The sequence below is a fragment of the Colletotrichum spaethianum genome (assembly GCF_022836535.1).
Source record: "Colletotrichum spaethianum MAFF 239500 DNA, contig23, whole genome shotgun sequence".
NCBI classification, from domain to species: Eukaryota; Fungi; Ascomycota; class Sordariomycetes; order Glomerellales; family Glomerellaceae; genus Colletotrichum; species Colletotrichum spaethianum.
Window position 1 is genome coordinate 141,084 of NW_026054793.1, and position 24,738 is coordinate 165,821.

At 57.9% G+C, this 24,738-nt stretch overlaps 5 protein-coding genes across 5 annotated transcripts; 2 read left to right on the forward strand and 3 right to left on the reverse strand.

Moving 5' to 3' along the window:
• Positions 1-1,382: 1,382 nt before the first annotated feature.
• On the forward strand, positions 1,383-3,186 carry ColSpa_08492 (cytochrome P450 monooxygenase fum15; the record flags this gene model as incomplete). Its single annotated transcript, XM_049274704.1, has 2 exons — positions 1,383-1,660; positions 1,758-3,186. 2 exons carry the CDS (start codon positions 1,383-1,385, stop codon positions 3,184-3,186), a joined length of 1,707 nt encoding a protein of 568 aa, XP_049130661.1.
• Positions 3,187-3,864: 678 nt separating this feature from the next.
• On the forward strand, positions 3,865-4,353 carry ColSpa_08493 (uncharacterized protein; the record flags this gene model as incomplete). The annotated part of the gene is made up of 2 exons (XM_049274705.1): positions 3,865-3,935; positions 3,957-4,353. 2 exons carry the CDS (start codon positions 3,865-3,867, stop codon positions 4,351-4,353), a joined length of 468 nt encoding a protein of 155 aa, XP_049130662.1.
• A 749-nt stretch (positions 4,354-5,102) lies between these two features.
• On the reverse strand, positions 5,103-6,468 carry ColSpa_08494 (protein phosphatase methylesterase 1; the record flags this gene model as incomplete). Its single annotated transcript, XM_049274706.1, has 3 exons — positions 5,103-5,269; positions 5,320-6,152; positions 6,242-6,468. The coding sequence occupies 3 exons, from the start codon at positions 6,466-6,468 to the stop codon at positions 5,103-5,105; spliced, it is 1,227 nt and encodes a 408-aa protein (XP_049130663.1).
• A 3,254-nt stretch (positions 6,469-9,722) lies between these two features.
• On the reverse strand, positions 9,723-12,071 carry ColSpa_08495 (flavin carrier protein 2; the record flags this gene model as incomplete). Its single annotated transcript, XM_049274707.1, has 3 exons — positions 9,723-10,063; positions 10,121-11,695; positions 11,753-12,071. 3 exons carry the CDS (start codon positions 12,069-12,071, stop codon positions 9,723-9,725), a joined length of 2,235 nt encoding a protein of 744 aa, XP_049130664.1.
• Positions 12,072-19,395: 7,324 nt separating this feature from the next.
• Positions 19,396-22,839, reverse strand: ColSpa_08496 (uncharacterized protein; the record flags this gene model as incomplete). The annotated part of the gene is made up of 1 exon (XM_049274708.1): positions 19,396-22,839. The coding sequence occupies one exon, from the start codon at positions 22,837-22,839 to the stop codon at positions 19,396-19,398; it is 3,444 nt and encodes a 1,147-aa protein (XP_049130665.1).
• Between the last annotated feature and the right edge of the window lie 1,899 nt (positions 22,840-24,738).

The following is a 24,738-nucleotide window of genomic DNA, read 5'->3' on the forward strand; positions in this document are numbered from 1 at the left end:
GACGATGTGCTCATCATCCATTTCCCAACTGGCCCCACGGGTTTCAATCCCGTCCTGGTCCTGCTTTTTTCTTTTGTCCCTGGGGATACCGATCAAGCGCCGCGTTGGTGCTGACTCTCTGCGGATGAGCCTTTGTGAACTGTCTGTGTACGCGCGTCGGCCAGGTCTCCTCGACAAATGATTCCATCCGAGTCGTGTTCGCTACCAAGACGCGAGGAACCAATCGCTAGTTGGTTCATTGTAGACGTCGACGGGGCCAAGACCAAGAAGACGAGAGATACATAGAAGGGGCCATCGGCACCCGGCTCTCAACCTCTCTGCCTCTCTCTCTACCTCACCATCAGCACTTCCCTGTCGCGTATCGAAGCGATCTCCACCGAGCTGCAGAAACTGAAGGGACCAACGGCAAACGCGCATATTGTCATCGCTACCGGCTCTGCCCCGGCACTACCTCAACTTTCATCAGTGTGGCCTCCACGCATTGCTCTCGACTGCCTCGGGAGCCACGTGCGTCTCGTCGTCACCATCAAAAACGCATCCCCTAGCTATCTAGATCTCGGGTCTTTGTCAACCATCAAACACGACTCAATCCACTTCTCAAAAAAACTGACAGACGACAACATCCAGTGTCGTCGAAGCTCACGCCTCCAGTGACCCTTCACACCCTAGGTAATTCCCGTCACGTCTCGTCTCATCCCATCTCCGTCTTCATCGTCTCGAATCTCTCCGACGCCCACGCCCGCAGCCCCTGTCTGGAAAAGCATACCAGAGAGAGGTTAGAGCGACAAGAGAAAGGACACAATACCAAAGCTACGGGGCGTGCGCAAACCGCAGCAGCAGCAGCAGCAGCAGCAGCAGCACTTCGACTGGGTGTGCGTGTGCTGCCGATGCTTTGGTTCCGTGTTTGCAACCCCGTACGCATGAAACCGATCAACCCGGCACTCAGCCCACGCGCCGCGGGATCTACCTTACCTCCCCTTCCGCTCCTACACGTTTTTCCCAATTCCATTTGAGCTTAAACACCCAAGATAGCCTTTCTTCGTCTTGACATTGCATCACCCGGCCCGTACAAGATATCGATTGTTTTTTCGTTTGACTTTTGGGTCTTTTCATTGCCGTTTGCTGAGTGGCTTCTTCTCCAGCGGTTCAGCATCGCAACGAGTACCCCAGGAAAAGGAAAGTGACGCCACCCGCCCCACGCGCCTCGAGGCTTCGTCGACGTTCCCTTTAAAGATACGACCCCGCCCGATTCTTGCAAGGGTTGCCGACAGCGCGTCGTATACCACTGCATTTCTCCCTCTCTTCGCGGCAAAGCCAGAAGAGTCGTCCGTTCGAAAAAGCCACGCAGGCGCCGCACCGCCGACGAAAGGCCAACTAACACCATGACGGCCCCTCCGTGGCGCGGAGCTCTCATCGGCTCGGCAGCGGTCACCGTGTTGCTGGCGATGCGCCAGCCGGTGTTCTCGAGATGGAACCTTCTCTGCACCTTTGCCGGTGTCTTCATGGTCCAGATCATTGCCTGGGGCATCTTTGTCGTCTTCCTGTTCCCGCAGTACTTCTCCAGTCTTCGCTCGCTCCCCGGGCCCAAGGGCGACCACTGGTTGATGGGACAGTACCCGAGAATCATGCGCGAGCCGACCGGCGTACCCATGATTGAATGGTGAGTTAGACTCTCGTCGTGGGCAACCTCGAGAATGCTCGCAGTCGCCGCCGCACCATTGCGCGTGGTTGTGACGGGAAACTAAGTGTGCTCGCAGGATCAACACCATCCCCCACGAGGGCATCATCCGCTACCGCGGTCTGTTCAACCAGGAGCGGATCCTGGTCACGTCGCCCAAGGCCCTGGCCGAGGTGCTCGTCACGCACAACTACGACTTCCGCAAGCCCGGCGCCGTTCGGTCCTCGATCGGCCGCATCCTCGGCATCGGCGTGTTGCTGGCCGAGGGCGACGAGCACAAGCTGCAGCGCAAGAACCTGATGCCCGCCTTCGCGTTCCGCCACGTCAAGGACCTGTACCCGCTCTTCTGGAGCAAGGCGTGCGAGGGCGTCCAGGCCATCACCGAGGCCGTCCACGCCGAGGCCGCCAAGGGCCCGCCCGAGGGGCTCACCGACCCCGAAAAGGCGGCCCTGGGCCCCAACACCGCCGTCCTAGAGATTGGCAGCTGGGCCTCGCGGACCACGCTCGACATCATTGGCATGGCCGGCATGGGCCGCGACTTTGGCGCCATCCGCGACCCGTCCAACCCCCTGGCGCAGACCTACCGGCAGGTCTTCAAGCCGAGCCGGCAGGCCCAGATCCTCGCCCTGCTGGGCATGATCCTCCCCGGCCCCGTCGTCCACCACCTGCCCTTCTCGCGCAACGGCGACATCGCAAAGGCCGCCAACACCATCCGGGCGACGTGCCGCGAGCTCATCCGCGAGAAGCAGGAGAAGCGGGAGCGCAAGGAGCTCACCGACGTCGACATCCTCTCCGTCGCCCTCGAGTCGGGCTGCTTCACCGAGGACAACCTCGTCGACCAGATGATGACGTTCCTCGCCGCCGGCCACGAGACCACGGCCGCCGCCATGATGTGGGCCGTCTACTGCCTCTGCCTGCACCCGGAGGTCCAGACCCGCCTGCGCCGCGAGATCCGCGAGCGCCTCCCCACCCCGGGCACGCCCGGCGACATCACGGCCCTCGACATCGACCACATGCCCTACCTCAACGCCGTCTGCAACGAGGTCCTGCGCTACTACTCCCCGGTGCCCATGACGCTGCGCGAGGCCGTCGTCGACACCGTCATCGACGGCACCAAGGTGCCCAAGGGCACGCGCATCATGCTCTGCCCGTGGGCGACCAACAAGGACACGTCGCTGTGGGGCCAGGACGCCGGCCGCTTCGACCCGGAGCGGTGGCTGGCCGGCGACGGCGCCGGCGACCCCGAGAAGAAGAAGTCGGCCGCCAGCGGCGGCGCCACGAGCAACTACGCCTTCATGACGTTCCTGCACGGCCCGCGGAGCTGCATCGGCCAGGGCTTCGCCAAGGCCGAGTTCGCGTGCATCCTCGCGTCCTGGGTCGGCCGCTTCGAGTTCAGCCTGCGCAACAAGGACGAGTACGACGAGAAGAACCTCGTCATCAAGGGCGGCGTCACGGCGAGGCCGTCAAAGGGGCTGGAAGCGTACGTCAAGGTCGTGGACGGGTGGTGACGGACCTCGGACCTCGGACCCCGGTCGTGGGATGGGACGGGATGGGATGGGGGTGGTTTGCGCCTTGCGTTTGTAACTTAATGATGTGAGCATGACGGACCGGGCTGGGTTCCTGGTGCGAACATGAGGTACATAAAACTATACGAAATACGAACGCGCACGCTGAGCATCGAACCTGCACCGACGCAGCCGAGGGCTGTCTGAGGGGGTGCTGATGACGTCGGCTGTTGGTGAATCTGACGGTGGTTTTTTAGAATGAGATTTGTCTCCTAGCTCGTGAGGTCCTTTCTGGAGCTGTGCCTTTTCCATCGCTTATTGGTCGCCGAGTCCATGTGTTGTAACGCCGTCATGGACATGATGCAAAAGAACGACTGCCTCTTGAGGTTATCGGCTGGAAGGAAACCGACTACGATGTATTCACGGGCAAGGATGAGTGGTGGCAAGTAGGGGCTGTATATTACAAGGTGACACGTTTGGCGTTGTCACTCTCAACTAATGAACGAGCGTTCGTCCTTTAATCAAACTCCCTAGCCTGGGCCAGCGGAGCGATCAGTGCCTAGATATCTGCTTCCTCACCATGTCACCCCAGTGTTATCGATGCTGAAATGCGCAGGATATTGCCAAGAGGGGATGGGCGCTCTTGGATGTGTATCGTCGAGAGACGACTACCACATAACCATGCTGCGAAGACACGACTACAACAGACAACGCAACGCCCATGTCGATGCTGGGAAGTGTGGCGCCATCTGGTAGGGTTCGCCCGATGAAAGGCAGGCCAACGCCATCTCTGATGACGTATTGACGGTTGATGTACATCAGGTCATCACGCTCCATGCACAGCACGCCGCTCGAGCTGCAATGGAACGGTCGAAAAGCTTCGTCGAGTTGGGTGTCTATCCCCTTACGGAAGCCGAACGCTTGGTTAGGAAGGTTTACCATGACCTGGTTGAAGACGAGTACCTCGGCAGCCCTGCGATCCAGGCCAGGATCCGTCCCCTGGATCAGTTATGGGTGTCCTGCCAGCTTCCCGCCTTGCCATTCCTGGCCTATACTCCAAGGACAAAAGATGTCGGCACCACGCGACCCAGGACGAAGCAGGCAAAGCCTACAACAACCGTTATGAAAGGCACCGAGGGCGGCGAGCAGACACAAACTCGGACGCAATGACGAGAATACCCGGCAGGCGCCTTCGCCGTGGTCTCGGTTCCGGGATGTGTGCTCAACGCCGGCAGCCGAAGCAGCTCAATGGAGCACGTGAAACGGCCCGTTGCCTTTCTAGTCGTCTCCGGTGTGGGGGGCCATTCATTTGCGAAGAGGCAGCGGCCCGAGGGGGGCATCAATATCCAGAGGGCGTTGCACAGATATCCGGAGCGAATGTGCGGGAGACTCGCCGGCTAGCCTCCCGCCAGGCGAGGACCGAAGGAGACACAAGGTTTGGAAACCCAAACAGGATCCCGTATGGATTGCTGAGAACTAGAGACGGCGCGACTACTGGCCCAGGTTTACAACGGAAGCTAGCCCTCGTTGGACACCGCAAGCCTAGGGTCAGGCAGGATTTGACTCCGTGACCCAGAACCAGATGTTTACGATTCTGTCAAAGACGGCCGTTTAGACGGCGTTGTCCTCGGGTATGACCACGTGGTGTCTAGAGGCCGACAATGCCAAACCGTCAACTAAACCGTCTTTCAAAATATTGTTATTGTCGTATACGGATCACTCGGTGCTGCACGAGATACAACAACTCGGAGTCCATTACTAGCATATCTCTATGGGATGACACTTTGGTACTCCGTCGCCCCACCTTGACCTACTCCAGTAGAATGTAGAATGCATACGACGCAATCAGCCGAGGCAATGGGTATAATATCTGAATGTACAGGAGAAGAGCCTATATGCACGTCACTGGATTCCAAGAACTAGACTCTCTTGCCCTGCCTCAACAAATCGCCAACCTTTGGCGGCAGCACCAACGCGCTTCTGTCGTTCCGCCTGTAAAAGTCCACCACAGCCACTGCCGTCTTCTCTGGCAGATCCTCTTGGATGAAGTGCCCCGCTTCGGGGAAGACCTGCAATGCATACTTGCCTGGATCAAATGTCAGTCAACTTTTCACTATATAGTAGTGACGGACTCACCCTGCATCTGACCGATGGTCAGCTCCGTGTCCAGCCTGTCCGTACCCGCCAGCAGCAACAGCTTGCCACCCCTCGCCTCGAGGAACTTCTTGCTCAACCCGACGAACCAGCCCTCCCAGAACGGCTGCGTTGCGGCCAGGTCCGTCCTCCACCTCCACGGCCGCGTAGGGTCAATCGAGTCGTCGTAGACGAGGAGGGCCGGCACCGATGTCCGCGCCGAGGCGGAGTTGCGAATCGTACGAGAGCGGATGTGCCAGTCGATGCCCGACTGCAGACTGGCAAAGCCGGTGGGCCGTGTCGACAGGTAAGTCAGCATGCTCTGCAAAGCATCCATCGCCGAGCCCTCCACCACGTCCAGCACACCGTAGCCCAGAAGCGAGGTTCCCAGATTCCCCGATTTAGCCAGGTCAGTAACGACGGCACCACCCAGCGAGTGGCCGATGAGTATGATGGGAGGGAGTTCCGGCCAGGACATTTGTGTCTTGGTAAGCTGGATGATGCTGAGCAAGTCTTCCGTCAAGACGTCGAGCTTCAAGTCGAGCTCCGTGCCGTCTGTGATGACGGTCGAGCCGTGGCCGCGAGCGTCAGGAGACAATATGCCGGCCGAGGGAAGACGCTTCCTGATTTCTGCCGAGAGGGCGGCAAACGACAGGCCAGAAGAGCCGGCACCATGGTGCATGACGAAGAGGGGACCCTTGCCAACAGGCGAGTTGAGGTAGGCGTGGTAGGTTACAGTCGACGAACCGTCATCCCCGGTTGTGGGCTTTAGGAACAGCTCTCGCTCAAAGTAGGTTGTCCAGGGGATTTGCTCCAGCGTGCGGCCCCGCGATACACTAGAAGCGAATCAGCGTCCTGCCGAGTCGGCCTTTTTTCCCGTCTGCATACAGGACTGGAGGGAAAGTGCGAAAGCAGCGTGTCTTACCCTTGCGGCCGGGCGAACAAGTTTTGGCTCGGGGAGGGGATGATGGTGCCCGTGGAAGAGGCCGACGAGGCCGACGAGGCCGAGGACGAATCCCCGTCGTCCATGTGCTCCGGCAGTTCGGGGAGTTGGTCGGCCTCGGGCTCCTCGTCCAGGTCGTTGAGCGGCTCGGGCAAGGGATGCATGGGGTCGAGCTTCCGCTTGGCCCAGGCTCGTTGCAACTCACTCATTTTGGACGAATTGCTATGCAAAGCGTCGGAACACGGCGTTGCCCTTGAACGATGTAGCGACGAAATGCTGCGGAACTGCTTGTGCGCCGCCGCACGTTCTCGCCCGCCAGCTGGGGTGCCAAGCCCAACGGAGGAGGTGGGATGCAGTGATGGTCAGGGCCGTGTAACGAGGCGGACGCAGCACGATGCCTGTCACACGGAAGAAGAAAGGGAGCGGGAACAGCAAGGCTGGGAAAGATGGCGAGCTGGTTTGGTGGAGGGTGTGATGCGAGACCAAGTTTGAGTTGCAGTCGTGGGGATGACGTTCAGTGGGGTGATGAGGGGCAATGAGCATGTTGGCACTGTGCCTTGCGCCTTCACGAGGCGACCGTGTACAGTGCCAGAGCCGCACCCAACTGCCGCTCTGCGTTGCTGCAATCGGCCCCCGAGAACTTCGCTGGAAGGGGAAGGAAGCCCCATAATCCCTTTTCTCCCTTACCTACAATTACACATCAACGAATGGGCGCGACATCCAACCGACTTCACCGTGGCCGTCAACGGCCTGTAATCGAGGAGTCGACTTCGTACCTCATACTTTACGGGGTGACACGTTTTTAGGGTGTCGATTGTCAAGTCAGGGCAAACCTTGTGGGCAGAACCTAGGAAAACGTCCAACATGCATCTTGATTGCGAACATCTACCGGTTGTGGACAGCAATGACAGTTGCCTTGTGTGCTACTAAAATGAGGCGATCGAGTCAGTCGGCGCGTGGGAAGCTGGCCTTCGAGTCCGACTCGGGATCAACCCCATACCACCTGGGTACGTCGCATCAAGTCGCCAAATTCCCCGAGACGACACGCCGGGGCGACTTGTGACTTGAGACCGGATGCATAACAACTGAACCTCACGAGAAGACGCAAGATACGAGTGTCGCGGACCGGGGGTTGCTGCAAAGCATCGCAATACCCTCACGGTCTTGTTGAACCGGCCACGCCCACAAAGTTCAGAGTTGGGAGTCTGGCGAGCTCGAGAAAAGAAAAGAGCACATGGAAGACGAGAGCGAAAAGGGCCCATGTTCAAATGTAAAAAACAACGCCTGGCGAACCACGTGCGACGTGGGTGCGCGCTGGGGGGAATAGCACGCCCGCGTTCCGAAGTGCGTTTGGAGAGGCTGATGGAGGGTACGCTGAGTGAGCCCTGAGAAGTTGGGAGTACGTCAGGTCAGGTAGGCTAGCTTCACCCAAACCCTCAAGTAGGGGCTTTGGAAAAGCTCGGCTAATTCGGCTCGTGAGCACCCAACGAGGTTCACTTTAGTGGCGATGACAGGGCGTATATGGCTGGGTGGAGGGAGGTAGGTCAGGTCAGGTTAACTCGGGAGGGTAGGTCGGGTCAGGCTAAGTCAACTCGAGAGGGTAGGTTAGGTCAGGTTAACTCGAAGGACAGGCCGGGTTAGGTAAAGTCGGAGGGTCAGCTCAACTCAGCTCAAGCAGTTGGATATGATCGCCCAAACGAGACCAGGACGCGTCTCATCAAGTCGGCTCGGCCAAGCCCAATAACCTGCCGAGAGCAGAGTCGAAACCGACCCCAGCGAACACGCAACACCTCGCAAGGGCGTCGTGCGTTGAGCTGGAGGAGAAAAGACCAACTGAGCTGAAATCCCAACGGATCGCGTCACTCGGGTCTGGCACCTCAGGCCAAGTCAGCCACGCTGATCAGCTTAAACGATAATGGTGAGTGGCGGGATAAGTGGACGTGGTCCGGTGAGTAAGAGTTGAAATATTCCGTGTAAAGAGCCATCCTCCTCTGCCTCGCAACGGTCCTCGACTCTCGAGGCGACCGAATGCCTGAACACGGCGCAGTGTTCGGCCCAACCGACAGCGTCTAGGGGATATTCTCAGCCAGACTGGAAGGAGCCTGGGGTCTGGCCGTTCACTTTCCCGCGTGAAGCTTGGCCGGCTTCGCAACCCTCACAGGCGAGGGTAGCTTAGGCTCGAGGGACCAGCCGAAAGGATAAACTGACCGTAGGGGACGAAGATGCACTTCAGCTGACCATCGGGGGAGCGAGGGGGGATTCGGTGACCATGCCCCCACTTTAACCAACTCCCGTCTCACACTTGGGGAAAAGTGGCGCCAACTGACCAGTTGAGACGGAGCCAGTTCCTCCAAACCATCTCTACAAAATCCTAAGCAAATCGGAAGTATATACCAGACTCGACAACTAACCAACATCTTAACCCGAACCGCCGATTCTGACCTTTATCCTAACCTCTTAGTCGGGGTTGGTCACCTAATCACCTCCCCCCATGGTCAGGTTACCTGTATCCTCTCTCATAGGGACCAATGGTCGGCTCATCTCATCAGACGTAGGTCGGGTGAGCTTGGGCCAGCTGCCAATTCCAGCGACCCCAACAACGTCCTCCGCCTGAGTCCAACCGACACGCAAAGGCACGATCATAGACTCGCATTATCGTCATGGCTTGGCTTAGTTCTAGTCATTTGAAGAGGGAGGCCAGTCAGTGTAGTCTGTCTGCCCAGAGGCAGCACACATCAACTCTGGTAGTCCACACAACTTCAGTCTCTTCGTCAACTCGCTCACAACCCACCCCGCCGTCGACAAGACTGTTCCCGCAACACACGCACATCATCATCACCGGACCGTGTTTTCATATTAATTTATGCGTTCCATTGGTAGGTATCTACTATCCCGGGCCCATTTCGCTGCTATGCGCCTCCCCTTTTGAACCCTGAAAAAAAACCTTGCGGTCGTACGTTTACATATCCTCAGGATATATAGTGTGTGTGTGAGTATGTGTGTGTGTGTGGTATGTCTATGTAAACGACTACAATGGCTTTCCTTTCCCACCTCCTACCGTCAAGGAAGGGAAAGTATGTGCGAGATGGTGAGAGAGGAAAGTTGGAATCAGAGCAGCCGTCGATATCATGACCATAGTTTTGCAAGAGGTTGTAAATGTGGTTGGTGTTGATGACAGAAAACTGAACAGACGCAAGGAAAAAAAAGAGGTTTTTTTCTCGAAATATAGAATAAGAAATAAGGAAAGGGTTACAATAGGAGGATATAAAGTGGCTTCTTTGGGGATCTCTGCGAAGGCTAAGAGAGATCCCACGTCATACATGTCCCACACTTCTATGTTCGTTGTCATTCGGGGGCCACGCACGCCCGCGCGTCGCGCTGTGCCGCAGCCCGGCGCGCCGAGGGCGGGCGCTCCCCTTCCCGTTCTTTTTTTGTTGTTGTTATGTTTTGCGTCCAGTCTTCACTAATACGCACCCCGGTACCCACCACCGCCGTATCCACCCGCATGGTAGTCGCCGCCCACGTTGGGCAGTGTCGGCTTCCTGTCGGCAATGGGCGCGGCGCCGAGGACGAGGTTCTCGTGGCTCGAGTTGGCCTGGTTGTACGGCGCGTTGGGGGTCAGGGGGCGGTAGGGGGCGTGGCCCGGGGCGCCCAGGTAGTCGGGGGACTCCGAGCGGTTGTCCCGCTTCTCGGGGACGCTGGACATGGAGAAGGTGGTGCCGTGCTCGGGGTCCTTGCGGTCCATGAGGAGGGAGTTGCGGGCGTCCAGGGGAGTAAGGGTGTCCATGTCGCGCTGCATCTTCTCTGCGTTGGGGGTTAGTGGCGTGTTACAGGCACGAGGGTGTGCGAGAGCAAACTTACCCATCTCCTTTCTGCGCTTGCGGTGAGGGTTCTCCTTGCAGCAGGCGATGATGGCGTTCCACACGATCAGGAGCGCGAGGATGCCGGTCAGGGCGGACTGGACGGCGATCAAGACGACACCGGTGACGGTCTGGGTGGTCTGGGCGATGCCGAACTCCTCGACGAAGACGAGAATGCAGGCGACGGAAAGCACACGGACGACCTGGATGGTGATGTTGATGACGTTGCCGGACTTGCGCTCAAAGGGACGGGACCACAGCAGGAGGCACAGCATCAGACCCTCGACGATGAGCTGGGCAGCCGTCTGGGCCATGCCGTGACCGTCACCGGCGGCGAGAATGCAGCCCTTGGCGAACATGTAGATGATGGCCGGGACAAAGATCCACCAGTAGTCCTTCCTGTAGGACTCGTAGAAGAGGCTGTACTTCATCCAGTTGGACTTGTCGTCGTAGAGGCCGCTAACGTCGCCCTCGGCCTGCTTCAGCTTGCGAGCGGTGCTCCAGATCTTGTATGAGAAGAAGGCGAGGATGCCCGTGAAGATACCCAGAGTGACGCCGGCGAGAACCTTGGCGGCCCACGAGTCTCCGTTGGTGAACTGGAAGATGCAGTACAGGACCCAGATGCCGTAGAGCAGCATGATGAGCGAGGTGACGGCACGGGCAATGGATCCCCAGTAGTGTTCACGGAAACCGGAGAGGGACTTGGGGAAGTTGCCGAAGAGGGCCCAGAACTCGAGGATGACCTTGACGAGGAGAATGCCGACAATGATGGCGGCAATGACGATGGCGACGATCAGGAGGACGGTCATGAAGGTGTTGGACTTGGGCACGCTGAGAGTGTTGACGAAAGCCGTGATACCCTGGACCTTCTGCTTGATGGTGGTGATCGGGTCGTCCGAGTCGCTGGACGTTCCGTTGACGCTCGTCTCGATCTCTCTCAACACGAGCGTGTTGAAAGCCTCCATGGCGCGCTTCGTCTTGAAAAGGGCACTGCCACCGTCGACGGTGGAGCCGTCGGCGAGAATGAGAGTGGTGTTCTTGAGCGTCTCAACGCTGTCCTTGCTGAGATCACCGCCGGTCATTCCACGGAAGTTGTCAATGGCGATCTGCATGTCGGTCCAGGGGATGATGCCGGTGGAAAAGCCAAAGTTCTTGACGAAGCTGCTGTAGACGGGAGGGTAGCTGACGGAGAGCATGCCGTTCATGGCCATGCCCTGGAACCACCCAAAGACCTCGGTGAAACTGGGGCTGATCGTGCCGGCACCACCGGTGCCGCCGCTGCTGAGAGCAGCGCTGCCTCCAGCGAACGCAGAGCTGGCGGCGGACACACCGGTGGCGACGAGGGCGAGGCCAGCGACACCGGCGGCGATGTACGAGACGGCGGCAACGCTGGCCGTCTTGCCGTTGGTGACCTGGGACGTGATGCAGGCGACCTCCTCATTCGAGTCGAGAGCCTTGAGCTGCAACTTGGCTTGGGCGGCGATGTCGGGGACGGCAAAGGCGATGGCGGGAACCATGCTGGCGTACTGGTCGGGGATCGTCTGGCTACCGCGAGCAGAGAAAGAACCGGCGGGGACTGTGACACGTTAGTATTGTCTCTACTCTCCCTTCGTTTTGCGGAACTGGCACATACCAGGGCAAAGCTGCTCCACGTAGGTTGCTGCTTCGCAAGGGTTGAAGGAGTTGGAGTAGATGGCGGTGCCGTAGGCCGAGACGTCCAAGATAGCCGTGACGTTCTGGGACTTGGTGCTCGTTCCTGCCACATCGAAAGTGACTGTCTTGTTGTCGTTGTTGTACTGGATGTCAACCTTCTGGACGGTGATGGCGGTTTCGTTGCCGCAAGTCGTGAAACTGCTCGTCTTGAGAATGGAGTCGGCGAGGGTTCCGGTGGCCATGGCAGTGGCCAGAGCCAACAGCCTCTTGGGGCCCCAGTTGGGCGCGGTTCGCGTCATCGTGTTGTTGTGATGGGTTTTGGTAATAATAAAAAAGCGCGGTAGAAAAGTCGTTCTTCGTCGTTCTGTCGGGAATCGATGATGGTGGTTCCCAAAGCCGTGTGATGGGGGGTATATCCAAAGTCTATGCTTTTGAGCCTCTTCTGGCTTCTTTCTCCTGTACTCCTAACGAGAGATTCCGTCCCTTTCCCAACTATAACAAATTGATATACGCTTTGATACAAAGATTGGCGAGAGAGAGAGAGAGGGTTGCTGTGTTCGTCGGGAACCGGGATTGGATGTTTCCTTGGTGAGTCGGGGTGATGGTGTTCGAGTCGTCGTCGTCGCGTCGGGGGGTATCTTGCGAGAGTCGTGGACCAAAGGAAACAAACAACTGGAGTGTACTAGTGAAGAAGGAACGGTGTAAGGTGGTAAGAGGCTAACAAGAAGCAAGCACAGCTTTCTACAGAATGGTACGAAGACGAAGGGAGAGGAAACAAAAGAGGCCGAGGATCAACCTGGAAAGAAGGGGAAAATGGGCTGGCAACGAAGTGCCTTTGCAGAGCCCAAAGGGTGTCGTTGGGATGAGCCCGATTGAGGCCTCTTGTACGCCGGGCGAGATGGTGGTTCTACGGGAGAGGGCAGAGAACCTATGGTGAGAGGCGGGCGTCGAGGGTTATGATGGATGGAGTGAGTAAGAGTGAGAGTCCGAGAGTGAGGGTTTAGTTTGGTAGTCAGGCCAGGCCAAAGAGAGAGAGACACAGTGGCTGAGAAAAAAGAGGCTAAAGTCGTCTGGCGGGTATATGAAACGAGCGAAAGGTGACGATGCTGAGAATGCACGCCGGTCAGGAGGTGTTGGTGGAGTGTGAGAGGGAGGGAGGAGGGAGCAGAGACAAGACAGGATGCAGAGAGAGACGGAGAAGGAAAAGGACGAACACGAACGGGCGAGAAGGGGAAGCGATTGGCGATCGATGGTTGGCGGGAGATGGGGAGCCAAGCCTGGAAGCGACCTCTGCGTCGTCTGTTCTCGTCCACGGGCCCCATGCAGGAAGGGACAAGGACCCTGGGATGGCGTGCGGATTGGTGTGGATGGGGTGGGAACGTCTGCGAGTCTCCATGTCACCAAGTCTCTCTCGCTCTCTCTGCCACGCTCGGGACGGTCGCTCTGGTTCGCGAGGACAGCCAGATGACGGGCTGCGAAAGGCCGGCCGTCGTGTTCATACACACACACACACCCCGTCGCCTCCACTGGGGGCGCAAGTTCGATTGGAACCCCGTCCCTGACTTGTTCCTTGCTCTCCGAGCAGCGTCAACCAGCCTGAACGCTCGCACCCTTGCTAGAGAAGACGGTCGCCTCCAGCCCTTGCACCGGTTCATAAGTCCAGTAATAGCCCAAGGATTGGGTCGACCCACGCGGCGGCGCTGACGAACTGGGTCCTCGCTGGGTCTCTCTGGAGCCCGGCCGCACCAGTTAAACGGCTCTGGTGTGGTTCCTGGAGGGTATGCCAGACCAGACCAGACCAGACGTCCTTCTCTCGCTCTCTCGGCGGCACACGGTGGCTGTACGAAGCACGAGACGGCGGCATACCATGTTGCGGCTTTGCCTGTCGCTGGCGGTCTACCCTACGTACCCGCCCGTCTGACGGCGCGGCGTGCCCGGGCGTTAGCGGCAGGCGGCTACTGCGTGGAAGAGGGGGTGCAATACATACATAGTACTATGCACCTAGGTAGCACGACCGGCAGAGAGATGCCTGGCTGGGGTGGTGCACTAGCTAACATAGCACTACAAACGCAGTAGTATATAGAGCGTCCAATCCGATGCTGGGCTGGGTGCAAAAGTGCCGCCGCAGAGGCGAAGAGTGAAAACACGATGGCGCAGATGCACCGCAGGTAGAGAGAGCGACAAAGTCAAAAAACGGCCCCGTCCATGCCCCCGGCTGGCATCCGTCTAGACCAGACCAGACCAGCCCGCGGCATCGTGTGGCCGAGCAGTCCAGAACGGTCCGCTGTCCTCGGAGTCCCTTGCTGGTGGGAGGAAACAAGAGATTGAGGGTCCGGGATTCGAGCAAGGAACAAATTGCTTTCTTTGCTTGACGAGGGACGGACGGATACGTATCTTTGCGCATCTGAAGCCGCCACTTTCCTGCCTGCTAGTACAGAGTGTCAAATCACCGTTCGGCCAGGAGGCCAGCCACTTCGTCTCCAACGACACACACGGCATGGCTTATGTCTTGGGTGTAGTGCAAACGGTCTTGTTCGAACCGTTCGGGGACGACACTCACACACACATACACACACACTCTCTCTCTCTCTCTTCTTCGGGTGCCGTCCGATGAAGAGCCAACCTTACATAAAGTACATAGACTACGCGTTTGCCCATTCTTTCTGGTGGGGACTGAAACAATGTCTCGGGGAAGGGGAGGAGGAGACATCGGCAATGCCGCGCTGCATTAGAGATTGTGCCGTGTGACGCACCATGAAAATCACCTGCTTCACGGCCAAGTCTACGCCAACCTCGAGCGGTTCCTGCGTCGAGCCGTCCGCGACGGTTTGCCCTCGCCAGCCGTCGCCGGCGAAACCCAGAGACTGGAAAACACCGACATTCAGGGGCAAACACACGGTACAGGAAGAGCAGCAAACGGTACAGAGTACGGTAGGCACAGCTCTGCCACCCCAACCCAACCCCACCTAGCCTTTAACCGCCCCCTGCATTGGCGTCAGGCCCCCCCCCCTGGACGACTCGAGCGAAAGGAGGACCTTGGCTGGGAGATCGACAGGGGAGCCGGTCTGGTTCGAATGGCGGAGCTTAGTGGGCGAACCCATTGGCTCCCGCCGTTCGAAAAAATGGTGCGTGCTGCCGCGGCGCCACGGACGAAAAAGGGCAGCCAGGCCCGCAATCGCAAACCAAACCGGTCCCGTACCCCGGTCGCGCCTGAAACTGCGCCATCACGGAGGGGGATGGGGGTGGTGACTTTCATCTGCCAATGGCATTGTCGTTCATGCCTCCAGCAGTCCAGAACTGCGAGTTGTCGGGGGCCTCTGCTCTGGACGCGGGAAGGGAAGGGAAGGGAATTCTTCATTGTGGTCGACTCGACTCGATTCGAACCCAACCCGACGCATCGATGCGCTTCTCACTCTTCGTCAGCGCCCCACGAATGCCAGCCGGTGGTGTTTCCATCTCTCTGTACAGAGTACCTTGCGCACCTTGCGCTGATACGAGGTTGGACGGGGCAACGAAAAGAGCCGTGAGGGACTGCCGCCCAGGCGCTACGGGAATTTCTTGCCGCTGCCATGTTCATCTCCCCCTTCAGGTGCGTTCAATCTCGAGAACCACAGTTTCCTCGACGGGGTTAAACCGACTTTGGCTGGTAATTTGACATTTTGGCATTCCATCCCCCCCTCCCTGGGGGTCGGCAACTGGCACTATCGACTGTTGGAAGGGCTCGCCCGACGTCGATTGATTGGATTGATACCCTATAAGATTAAACAGCCCGGATTAAAAATAACCGTCCCTCTTCCTTCTTTCGAGGTTGCCCATCTCCCACCGCGCCAATTGCTCATTCCCACGTCCCCACGTCGCACTACCAAGAGCCCGCCCATATCCATCGTCGCTGCTACCCTTCATATCGCGATGCGGTGGGCTCGCATGAAGTGCACAAGAGATCAAATCCCGTCTCGAATTATCTGTATCTCGACAACGGAACTGTGCGGTAGAACGGCACAGTGATTGCCCACCCGCACAGCCTCTGCACTGTTCCAATGACGGCACGCTGCGCTCACAGACAGCTACCTACCTTCATGACATGACCTTCGACGACGCGTCTAGAGACTTCGGATCGCTCACCTCGTTGCCATCCCATCCCATCCCATCCCCCCCGTGCCACAAACCCCACAGACTAATATTCCCGCGCCCCGGTGGGAGGCCTGCCAAGCGTCAAGAGTCCAAGCTGAGCGCTGGAGTGGCGGCTGCTTGGCTGTTGAATCCAGCAGCATTCCACCCTGCCCTACAGATCGCAGCCTCTGGAGTGCCTCAGTCTCTACTACAAACAAAACCTGTTTCCACAACATCACAGCATCTGGGACCTCTTATCTTTTCTTTTCCTTGGCCCATGCTGCTTGGTCGGCCTTCGTGTCCGTAGTCACAGACCCCCCAAGCTGGAGGAACGATTGCGTCGCCCCTCGCATCTAGCGTTCCATCGATCACAGCCCGCCCACCAGAGCAAAGCCCATCCAAGATAGCCGGTATCAAACTCGGTGGGCGTGCGGTCCGCATCTGCCACATACACCACCTACGTCCCTCCCACCCCGTGTCCCCCGCGCGTGGCGTGGCGCACGCAGCGTTGGCAGCGGCGCCGTCGCCCTCGTCTCGTCTCAATCACTAACACGTACCCGAGCGCTCGACCGCGTTGCGCCCCCTCCTGTGCGTCCTCGAGCTAGCTCGGATGTAGGTTCAACGCGACAACACGCAACAGCTCGCGCATCAGGACCCTGGAAGCACATCGTCACTTTACCCTTCTTTTACACTCGTATCGGTTTCGTCCGATCTCGAGTGCGTGTCCCCCGGTCCTCCAAGCCATCGCTACCCCTTCTCGTCAAGAACCCAAAACCTTGATTTTTCTTATTCCTTCTTCAGCCCACGCCTTTGGTGCTGTCAAAGACACTGACGGCCTCTTCGGAGGTCGGCCCCCCCCCCCGCCCCTGGGAACAATCTCGTCGTCAAACAAGTCTGTTTCCCCCCCGTAGCCAGCTTTCTCTCTCTCGCAAAACGTCACCGAAACCCCCTTAACCCAACCCGACACCCCTCCTTGTCGTCTCGCCATCCGCTGTCCTCGTAACCCCTCGGGCGTCCATGCCGTGAGCCCGCCCTCGACTGCCAGCCGCCCCATCCCGGCTTGTCACCGCCTGATTGAAACGATTCCGGGATCATCGCCAGCCAGGCATCTTCCGCCATGCTGGAACTACCGGTAGACTTTCCCCGGATACGCAAACTCTGCTTCGACGCCTCCTATCCCAAGCCCCCGAGAGACATGGTGACGCCGCTCGAGTGTTCAGCTCGACCCGCGACATGCCAAGTTCGCTGCCGACGCTTCCTCTGCTGGTTAACGGTCCCATCCAGCAAGAAACAAATCCGTAACGACCTCATCCGACCTAAGCCACCCCCGCCTGTTCTGTCCAGCATCATGCCTCTCTCTCATGCCTCTCTCATTCCTCGCCCGTGCCGCGGTCGCGTACCCGGTACGTAGCGAGGCCGCCGATAGAGCACATTAACAGCCGTTGGCTATTGCAAGCGCATCGTAACCCATCCTCACTCAGGAAAGGTCCCCGAGAGAGGTAATGCAACCGATAAAGCTTCATCCCGCCAGCTCGGGACCTTTTGGACTTTGGCTCGACCTTGTCCCCCTGCCTGTCTTCCTGCTCCTTGCCAGCGATCCTCGTCCTCGATATCTCTTGCGAACAGCGCGGGTTTTTGCTTTTTGTGACGCTTTGTCTGATTAACCCATAGAGTGTCTCTGCCCTTTCGCGCGGTGCTCCGTACTGGGCTCCCACTGCGATCCTAACGTCTCGTCTTGAAATCACCGAAAGACCACTTACATGATGGCCGACTGGCAACCAAAGTGCCGACCAACGAAATGACTCTCGAACAAACCCAAGGACACGCAAACCCGGGGCTTTCTCCATCACCTCGCCCGACCTCTTGTCCAAAGCCACAGCCGGCCACCACTGAGACCACCGAGTGAGACCTTGATGAAGAACACATTCCAGCTTCCCGGCCCCATCTCCATCTACCTCATGCAACTGCTCCATGCAGGATTGGGGGAAGGGCGTCCGTACCGACAATCAGGTACAGATCCAGAAGAACCTCCGTCCGTCCCAGGTCCCCGTCAAACAAACCCACCCCGAAACTCTGTCACCCCGTCTCGCGCCGCCGCCGGCCAGCCATCCCTTCCCTTCCCTTTCCTTTCCCTTCCCTCCGCACCGTCTAGAACTCTCTCTCATCACACCTCTGACGGATGTAATGCGCGGGCGGGAAAAAACAGGGAACCCGACAGATACATGTCGAGGTCGACGCCCGCCCGCCCGCGCACGGCGGGCAACTCACTCGCTCGCTGCCCGGCACAACTTTATGACGCTGCCTTTCCTCCTCCCTTCACCCCCGCGGCCCCGCCAGTCACAATTATCCCGTCATCCCAAAGATGTGAACCGTGAACAAAAAAAGTCGACCACCGCACGTAGCGACCCGGGTCACCGGGGGGGGGGGCGTAGGACGAGTAAGGCATTGCGCCTCGTATGGAGCGGGTCCTCCGCTTTTCCCCCTTTTTTCTCCAAAATCACTCTCTCTCGCGACTTGCCGTCGTGCCAGCCCAATATCCCCCCCCCCCCCAAAAAAAAACCCGCGACTGCAACGCTTTGCCTTGGAAGAAACTGTGGGCACGTGCTACCGCCGCAACCTAGCCTTCCCTCCTTTTTATTGATTGTGTAATAGTACCATCCTATGTAGTATTTTTGCTCACCCAGCGGCCGGCTCGATGCCTCCCATCCTCGGGGTCCCGGCCGGGGGAGGAGGGCCACTCGGGAACCATACACCACGCGAAATCACCGCACACACACGCGCGCATTCCGTTTTTTCCCACACCCTCGATCGCACGGTGGTCAAACTTGTTGGAAAATTGGAGACGCAGCCGAAGCGGGATGCTAAAAATGCTTCTCTGGTGGATACGGAAAGGCTGAGTTGGACCCCATCGCGTGTCCCGTCCGTCCGTCCGTCCGTGTGTGCATGCACTGCCGAGCGGGATGGGATGCCAACCAGAGATTAGACTTTGTCTATTCGCACAATAATTCTTTTTTAGCATTGAAGAAACAAGATTCTTGGTAATTGGTAAACACGTCAGATCGAACAGCTGTCGGTTGCGCGACCCACCTCCAGCCGTCATCCTTCTTGGAAATCCCTTACATTGGATATATGCCGTCACGAACTATTGGGGAGATAACCAAGGGAAAAAGCCAATCTATAATGTAGAATGACGTCCGAGCACAAACTCGACATTGGGCACGTCTATCCGTCAGAGAAATACACTGCACCGTTCATCCTTGGCCACTCGTAAACGCCAGTCACCGTTCCACTCCTTTCACGCTGCCTTCATGGATGCCCTGATTGCTCCGAATCCGCTGTCGGCCGAAACATCGAGATATTGTCGGGAAAAGAAGTGACCCAGTCATCTCCTACTCGGCTGGAAGGAGAGCCGAGACGAAATGTTGCATAAACAAAGGGGGTATCTAAACACGCGCCAGATCGAAGCGAGGATATAACCTCGCGAGAGAGCATGCATGGGATTTTGTATGTCTCTTATTGAGCAGGGTAGAAACCTGAGCCGCCTTGGAGGGGAGAGTGTGAGTAGGGCGAGATCGACCCCTGAGAGGTGTACTGGTTCTCGTCGACGTTGCCCGGTCCCATGAGCCCATCATAGCCCATCGGCAAGCCCATCGCGTTCGGCTGGTGCAATCCGAGGGCGTTGTGGTCCAGTGCGGGAAAGGGTTCGGTGTCCTGCGCCACCGACATGTACTGCTGCTGCGGCCCCATGTACGGTGCAGTTGGCATTCCGATGCCATTGGCATTTGGGTATTGCTGGTTAAACCCTTGAGGTCCTTGGGTCATGGGTGACAGGCCCATCATGTTTTGGGCCGTGGGTTGGCCGTTGTTCGGATATTGTGAGGAGTACATGTAGTCCTGGAACTGCGGGTTCCCCGTAGCACCCGCGTATCCAAACTGGTTCCCACCATGATACGGTACGTTGCCGCTGGGCATCATGACCGAAGGTTGATAGGATGTCGGCTGCGCAAAGTTAGGGACCCGAGAAGATTCGCTCTTGATGACCGCCTCATCCAAGGGCTCGGGTGCGCTGAAGGGGGCCCTTGGTGGAGGATCCTGCACAGGGCTGATGATGGTGTCTGGCTCCAGCTCCTTGGCCGCAACTAGCCGGAGAATGGGCAGGCTGATGTGTTCCATGTGCTTGGCCAAGTGAACAGTCAACTTCTTCCAAGTCGGAAACTGCCTCCCGCAGAACCGGCAAGGCTCTTCCTGTGGCTTTTTGGATGTTTCGTGACGGCATTGTTCGACCTTCTGCCACGTTGGGTCAACAGCGCCGGCTCGCTTGATAGCAGCCTTGGTCTTGTTCTTGGGCTCCACAAACTTGTGCTCGCGCACGAGATGCTGAAGGAAGTTGTCTCGGCGGTAGCAAGTGTGCCGGCAGTCCTCGACATCGCAGGTCCACCACTCAAGGTGACGGTGGCCTTCGTTTTCGTGGCGTACCCAGTCAGCCTTACGCTTGAACATTTTAGGTTCACGGCATCGGTCCCAAGTGCAGGTGAAAGGCTGTACATCCTCGTGGACATGCTTTGTCCAGTCGGAGGGCTTCTTGGGCTTCTTCAAGCTGAAGCAGAGCTGGCACTCAAATTCGGCTGGCAGGGACTGCGTAGGCGGCATAGGAATGTCCTGCGGGAAGCTATCTTTGGTGATGGCTCCCTCGACAGGAGTTGAGTCGCCATCACCGGCTTCAAACCCGGTGGAAAGCGGATCGAGATCGCGCACATCTCCTCTCTGGTCGAGCAGAACAGGACGACCGCCACGCGCCAGACAGAAGGTCCCGCATGAGCAGGCTTGACCCAGTCCAAGGTGTTTGACTTTGGCGTTGAGAAGGCTCTTGTATCGAACGACCTGGTGGTGAGCGATACGATCAACCAGGTAGTTGTTAGTGGTTGCCAGGTCCGGGTTGAGACGAAGCACATGCTGTTGGAAGCCCGCGAAGTTTGGCGAGACACCTTCAATCAGCTTGCTGGACTCGGCATTCATGTCGCCATCCTCGTAGAGTTCATCCTCATCTTCGTCTTCGTCGTCCACATCAATGTTGGTAGAGTTTCCCTTCGCAAGGACGGCAACGGGTGGGCCACCTGTCTTCCTCCACATGCCAACAAGACTCGAATGCGTTTCGGCTCCGCTGGCTTTTGGCAGGTCCGACTTGCTTCTGGGCCTTCGAAGGGTGTTCTTGACTTGAAGGCTAGCAAAAGGGCTCAACGGGCTCTTGGGCGATGTGACCGTTGCACCGCCGATCGACCCGTTGCGGGCGTGAGTAGTTCCGATTGAAGCCACACTGCTACCCATCGAGATGAGAGCGGTGTTGATACTGGGTGTCTGTGTCTTGGTTTTGCTCCAACTTCCTGCGCGAGCAGTAGGTAGAAGATGAGGCAAGCTTTCGCGTTTCTCAGGGGGCGGACGCTCCGACTTGACATGCTCGTCCCCATTGGTACTGCTAGACCGTTTGAGTCGCTGGCCACTCGGCCTGCGGACCAAGCCGCGCAAGTCCTTGAGAATACTTGGGCGGCGGCCGCCCTCACCTCTGCTGATGGACAATTTCTTCAACAAATTTCCACTGGTGACGTTCTCCATGTCCATGTCGATGACGCTGGGTAGACTGCGTCTGCGCGTGCCCCATGTGGCCGCCTTGGAAACGATGGATTCGTTGTCGCACATTTGTCTGAATCTAGCAATCGCAGCTTGCGAAGACTCTGGCTGATATCTCTCCGTGCCTGGTCCGCTGATCGGGTGTACGACGGGTGAATCGCCCCATACGCGGTTGGAACGCATGATGTGTAGGTCTGTTGGCGTCATCTCGCCACCGCGGGCAGTGAAATAAGTCTGACCAGGCTGATAGCGATTCTCGGTTCGATCGCCAAGGCGGATGTCATCGTCGCCAGCTATGGCCTCAGGGCTAGTATGCAGGTTGGTCTCTTGTTGAGGCGGCGCCGCGACCGGGGCACCATGCAAGCTGCGGGACAGCCATTGATCAACTTCCTGGTTCTTCTCCTCAATCTCACGACGAGTCACCATTTCGTTGACGCTAGCTATCTCCGTGGACGGCCTGTTATCCGGGTCTAGGCCTTGGCGGGTGACCGACAAGCGTCGCGGGTGTGCCTTGGTTGCAGCATGTTCTTGCGAAGGGATCAGGTCACCCGCAGAGCTGATGCCACCATGTGCCGTAGATGAGTTCTCTTCATCGGGCGTGAATGTACGCTCAATCGATTGAACGGGCTCTGCTGCGTCTCTGCCCCACATGGATACAGTCACACGCGGGCTCTGAGCAGCCACCATGGCGGGAGATGGCGCGGTACTGTCCTCGCTCGAACGGCCGCTCCCGCTGGTGTTCGGCGTCAGCTGGGGTGCGGGCTGCACGGCCAAGGTAGAAATCGGGGGTGGCTGGAAAGGCTTCTGCAGCTCCTGCGGCGAAATGGAAGTGGGCATTCGATCAGGCACAGACTTGGCAGTCGTCCTTCCGTCGCAACCAGGCGAGGTTGTGTGAAGCGAAGCTTGGTCGGGGGTCAACGGATAGGTGTTGGCGTCCAGGGCTCTGCTACGTGCTTGGGAACTGTTGAAAGCCTGGGAGATGGTGGACTGGCCAAAGCTGTCGGTACGGCTTAGGGGGTCCAGGAAGGAGGGCGTGCCAGCTTCCGTTGCGTTGAAACTAACGCCGAAGAAAGGATCGAGTCCATCGTCGATATCACTGAAATCGCTCGACTGATACTGGCTGAAGTTGGAGACAGACTCGGCTGGGGTTTCGCCAAAGCCGGGCGAAACCGAGCTGCTCTGGAACTGCGACGAGGGCGAGAGATGGCTTGGGTCAAATGAAGTGACCGTCGGTCTTCCTTGGCTGCTGCTGTTTGGCGGGGAGGAGTTGCGGGGCTCGCTCGCTTGCCCATCGTGGAACGAAGCGGGAGGTACGGCGTAAGTCGAAGCCATGGTGACGACGACAGGCGTAAGCCGAGGGAGGAGAATGGGATCAGGGTCTATCGAGAGCGGTGGCCCGTCTTGGTGTTAGTCAGGCGACGATGTGCCAAAGCTAAGGTGGATTTGCTCCCGAGGATCAAAAGACGCCAGACTCTGTCATGTTCTGGCTTGCGATGACTGGGTGGGAGGCGACAGGCTGAACGAGCTGAATGCGGGGTGGACGCTGGAGCGCGATCAGGCTGTGAGAAACAGTCTGCCACGAAGCTGGAGGTCTGAGAAGGCACGAGACCGTCGGACAAAACCGACGCGATACCAAACGGCAAGTTTATTCCTGATGAGATGTGGTCGTCGGCAGGCTGGGGAGAAGCCACAAGAAAATTTATTCCAAGGTGGTGGAGGACAGCGATTCTGCAGCCTGGATGGTTGGGTTGGTCGTGTCTTTTGACCAGCGCTTATTCCGGGTGGTCCCCGTTTCTGTATGCGCGGCGCACCGGACGGCTAGACCAAGTAGCAGGGGGGTCGATAAGATCGCTTGGAAAGTGAGCGCCGTTCTATTGAAAGAAACGAGCTTGTTTGCGGTTTCTGGCGAGCAGGCTGAGTCGTAGATGTTGGTCGCAGAGAAGGATGACCAAGATGAAGACAGTGGGACGCGGAGGGACTGGGGCGCGAAAGCGGGATATGCGACTGAATATCCGCGATCTTGTTTAAAGAAGCTGAGGCTCGGGGGGCCGTGTCAGGGGTAGAGCAACAAGGGATGAGACTCGATGAGCTCATGCAGAAACGGGAGAACGAGGCGGGAGAGAGCCTAGGGCCGTGGCATCGGTTTGTTTGTGGCAGAGTCGCAAGCGAAAGAGCCAACGATGAGGGAGGGGGGGAGGAAGGAGTTGGGTGAGAAGAGAGAAAGAGGTTCTTGGGATGACGAGACGAGGGGAGGGATGAATTAGGCGTGGGCGGCTGGGGGTGGGGGATGCGAGTGACAAGACAAGCGCGAGACAGGAGGGAAATCAATCCAGGGTTGGTTGCACCGTAAGGCAGCTCAGCTTACAGAGTCGAGTAGGTATGGTACATGGACGCACTAAGGGAGCGGAAGCCAAGCTGGGTTGGGCACGCCTCCAGCTGCTGGAGTTGGAGTTGGCGTTGGAGGGAGGTGTTTCGAGGTAAAGGTACTTTCCTGCCTCGGATGCAAGTGAGATTGTACGGGTCTCGGTACCTTGTGCAGCATTGGACATTTAGACTCGGGAGCTAGGCCTGGCGGCCTGTCTGCCTACATGTCTCTGTTCCAGTCAGACAAACATTTCATCTCCCTCGTCCGCTTTGCAGCTTGCCAGCCTGATCTCAACTGTATCTCGGTGAAGCGTATGGGCGGTAGCATCATCCTGGCAAGATGCGCAGCCGGCCGAAGCGGAAGCGGGAGTGCGCCGCCACAACGCTGCCCTCTCCTGCTCCGTCCCTCGATATGCAGATGGATACCTACACTGGACGGATACCGGTACATGGGTCATGATGGGTACTGTACTGTACGACCACCAAGAGACGATGGGAGGGTTCACGGCCGCAAGATACCTTGGACTCTTCCCGGATTGCTTGTCTGTTCGCATCTTTAGTTCAGACCACTATGTTCGGCCGAAACTTGGCGGAAACCATCCTGTGCTCTGTCTTTGCTTCTGAATGCCATCGCGCATCGGCCGATCGCGTCAGATTTCCTCCCACGTTATTATCGTCGCCGCCGCCTCCTCCCCTCCCAGCTCCTCTGTCATACACGAAACGAAAACCAGATACAGTTTGGAACTGGCCAAACGTCAAGACAAGTGCTTCCTTCCCTTTGCACTGAGGTCACTCCGGATGTACCTGCCTGTACCTACCTGTAGAATTCCTTCCTCGTTCTACACTACCTACCTTCCTTACCTTACA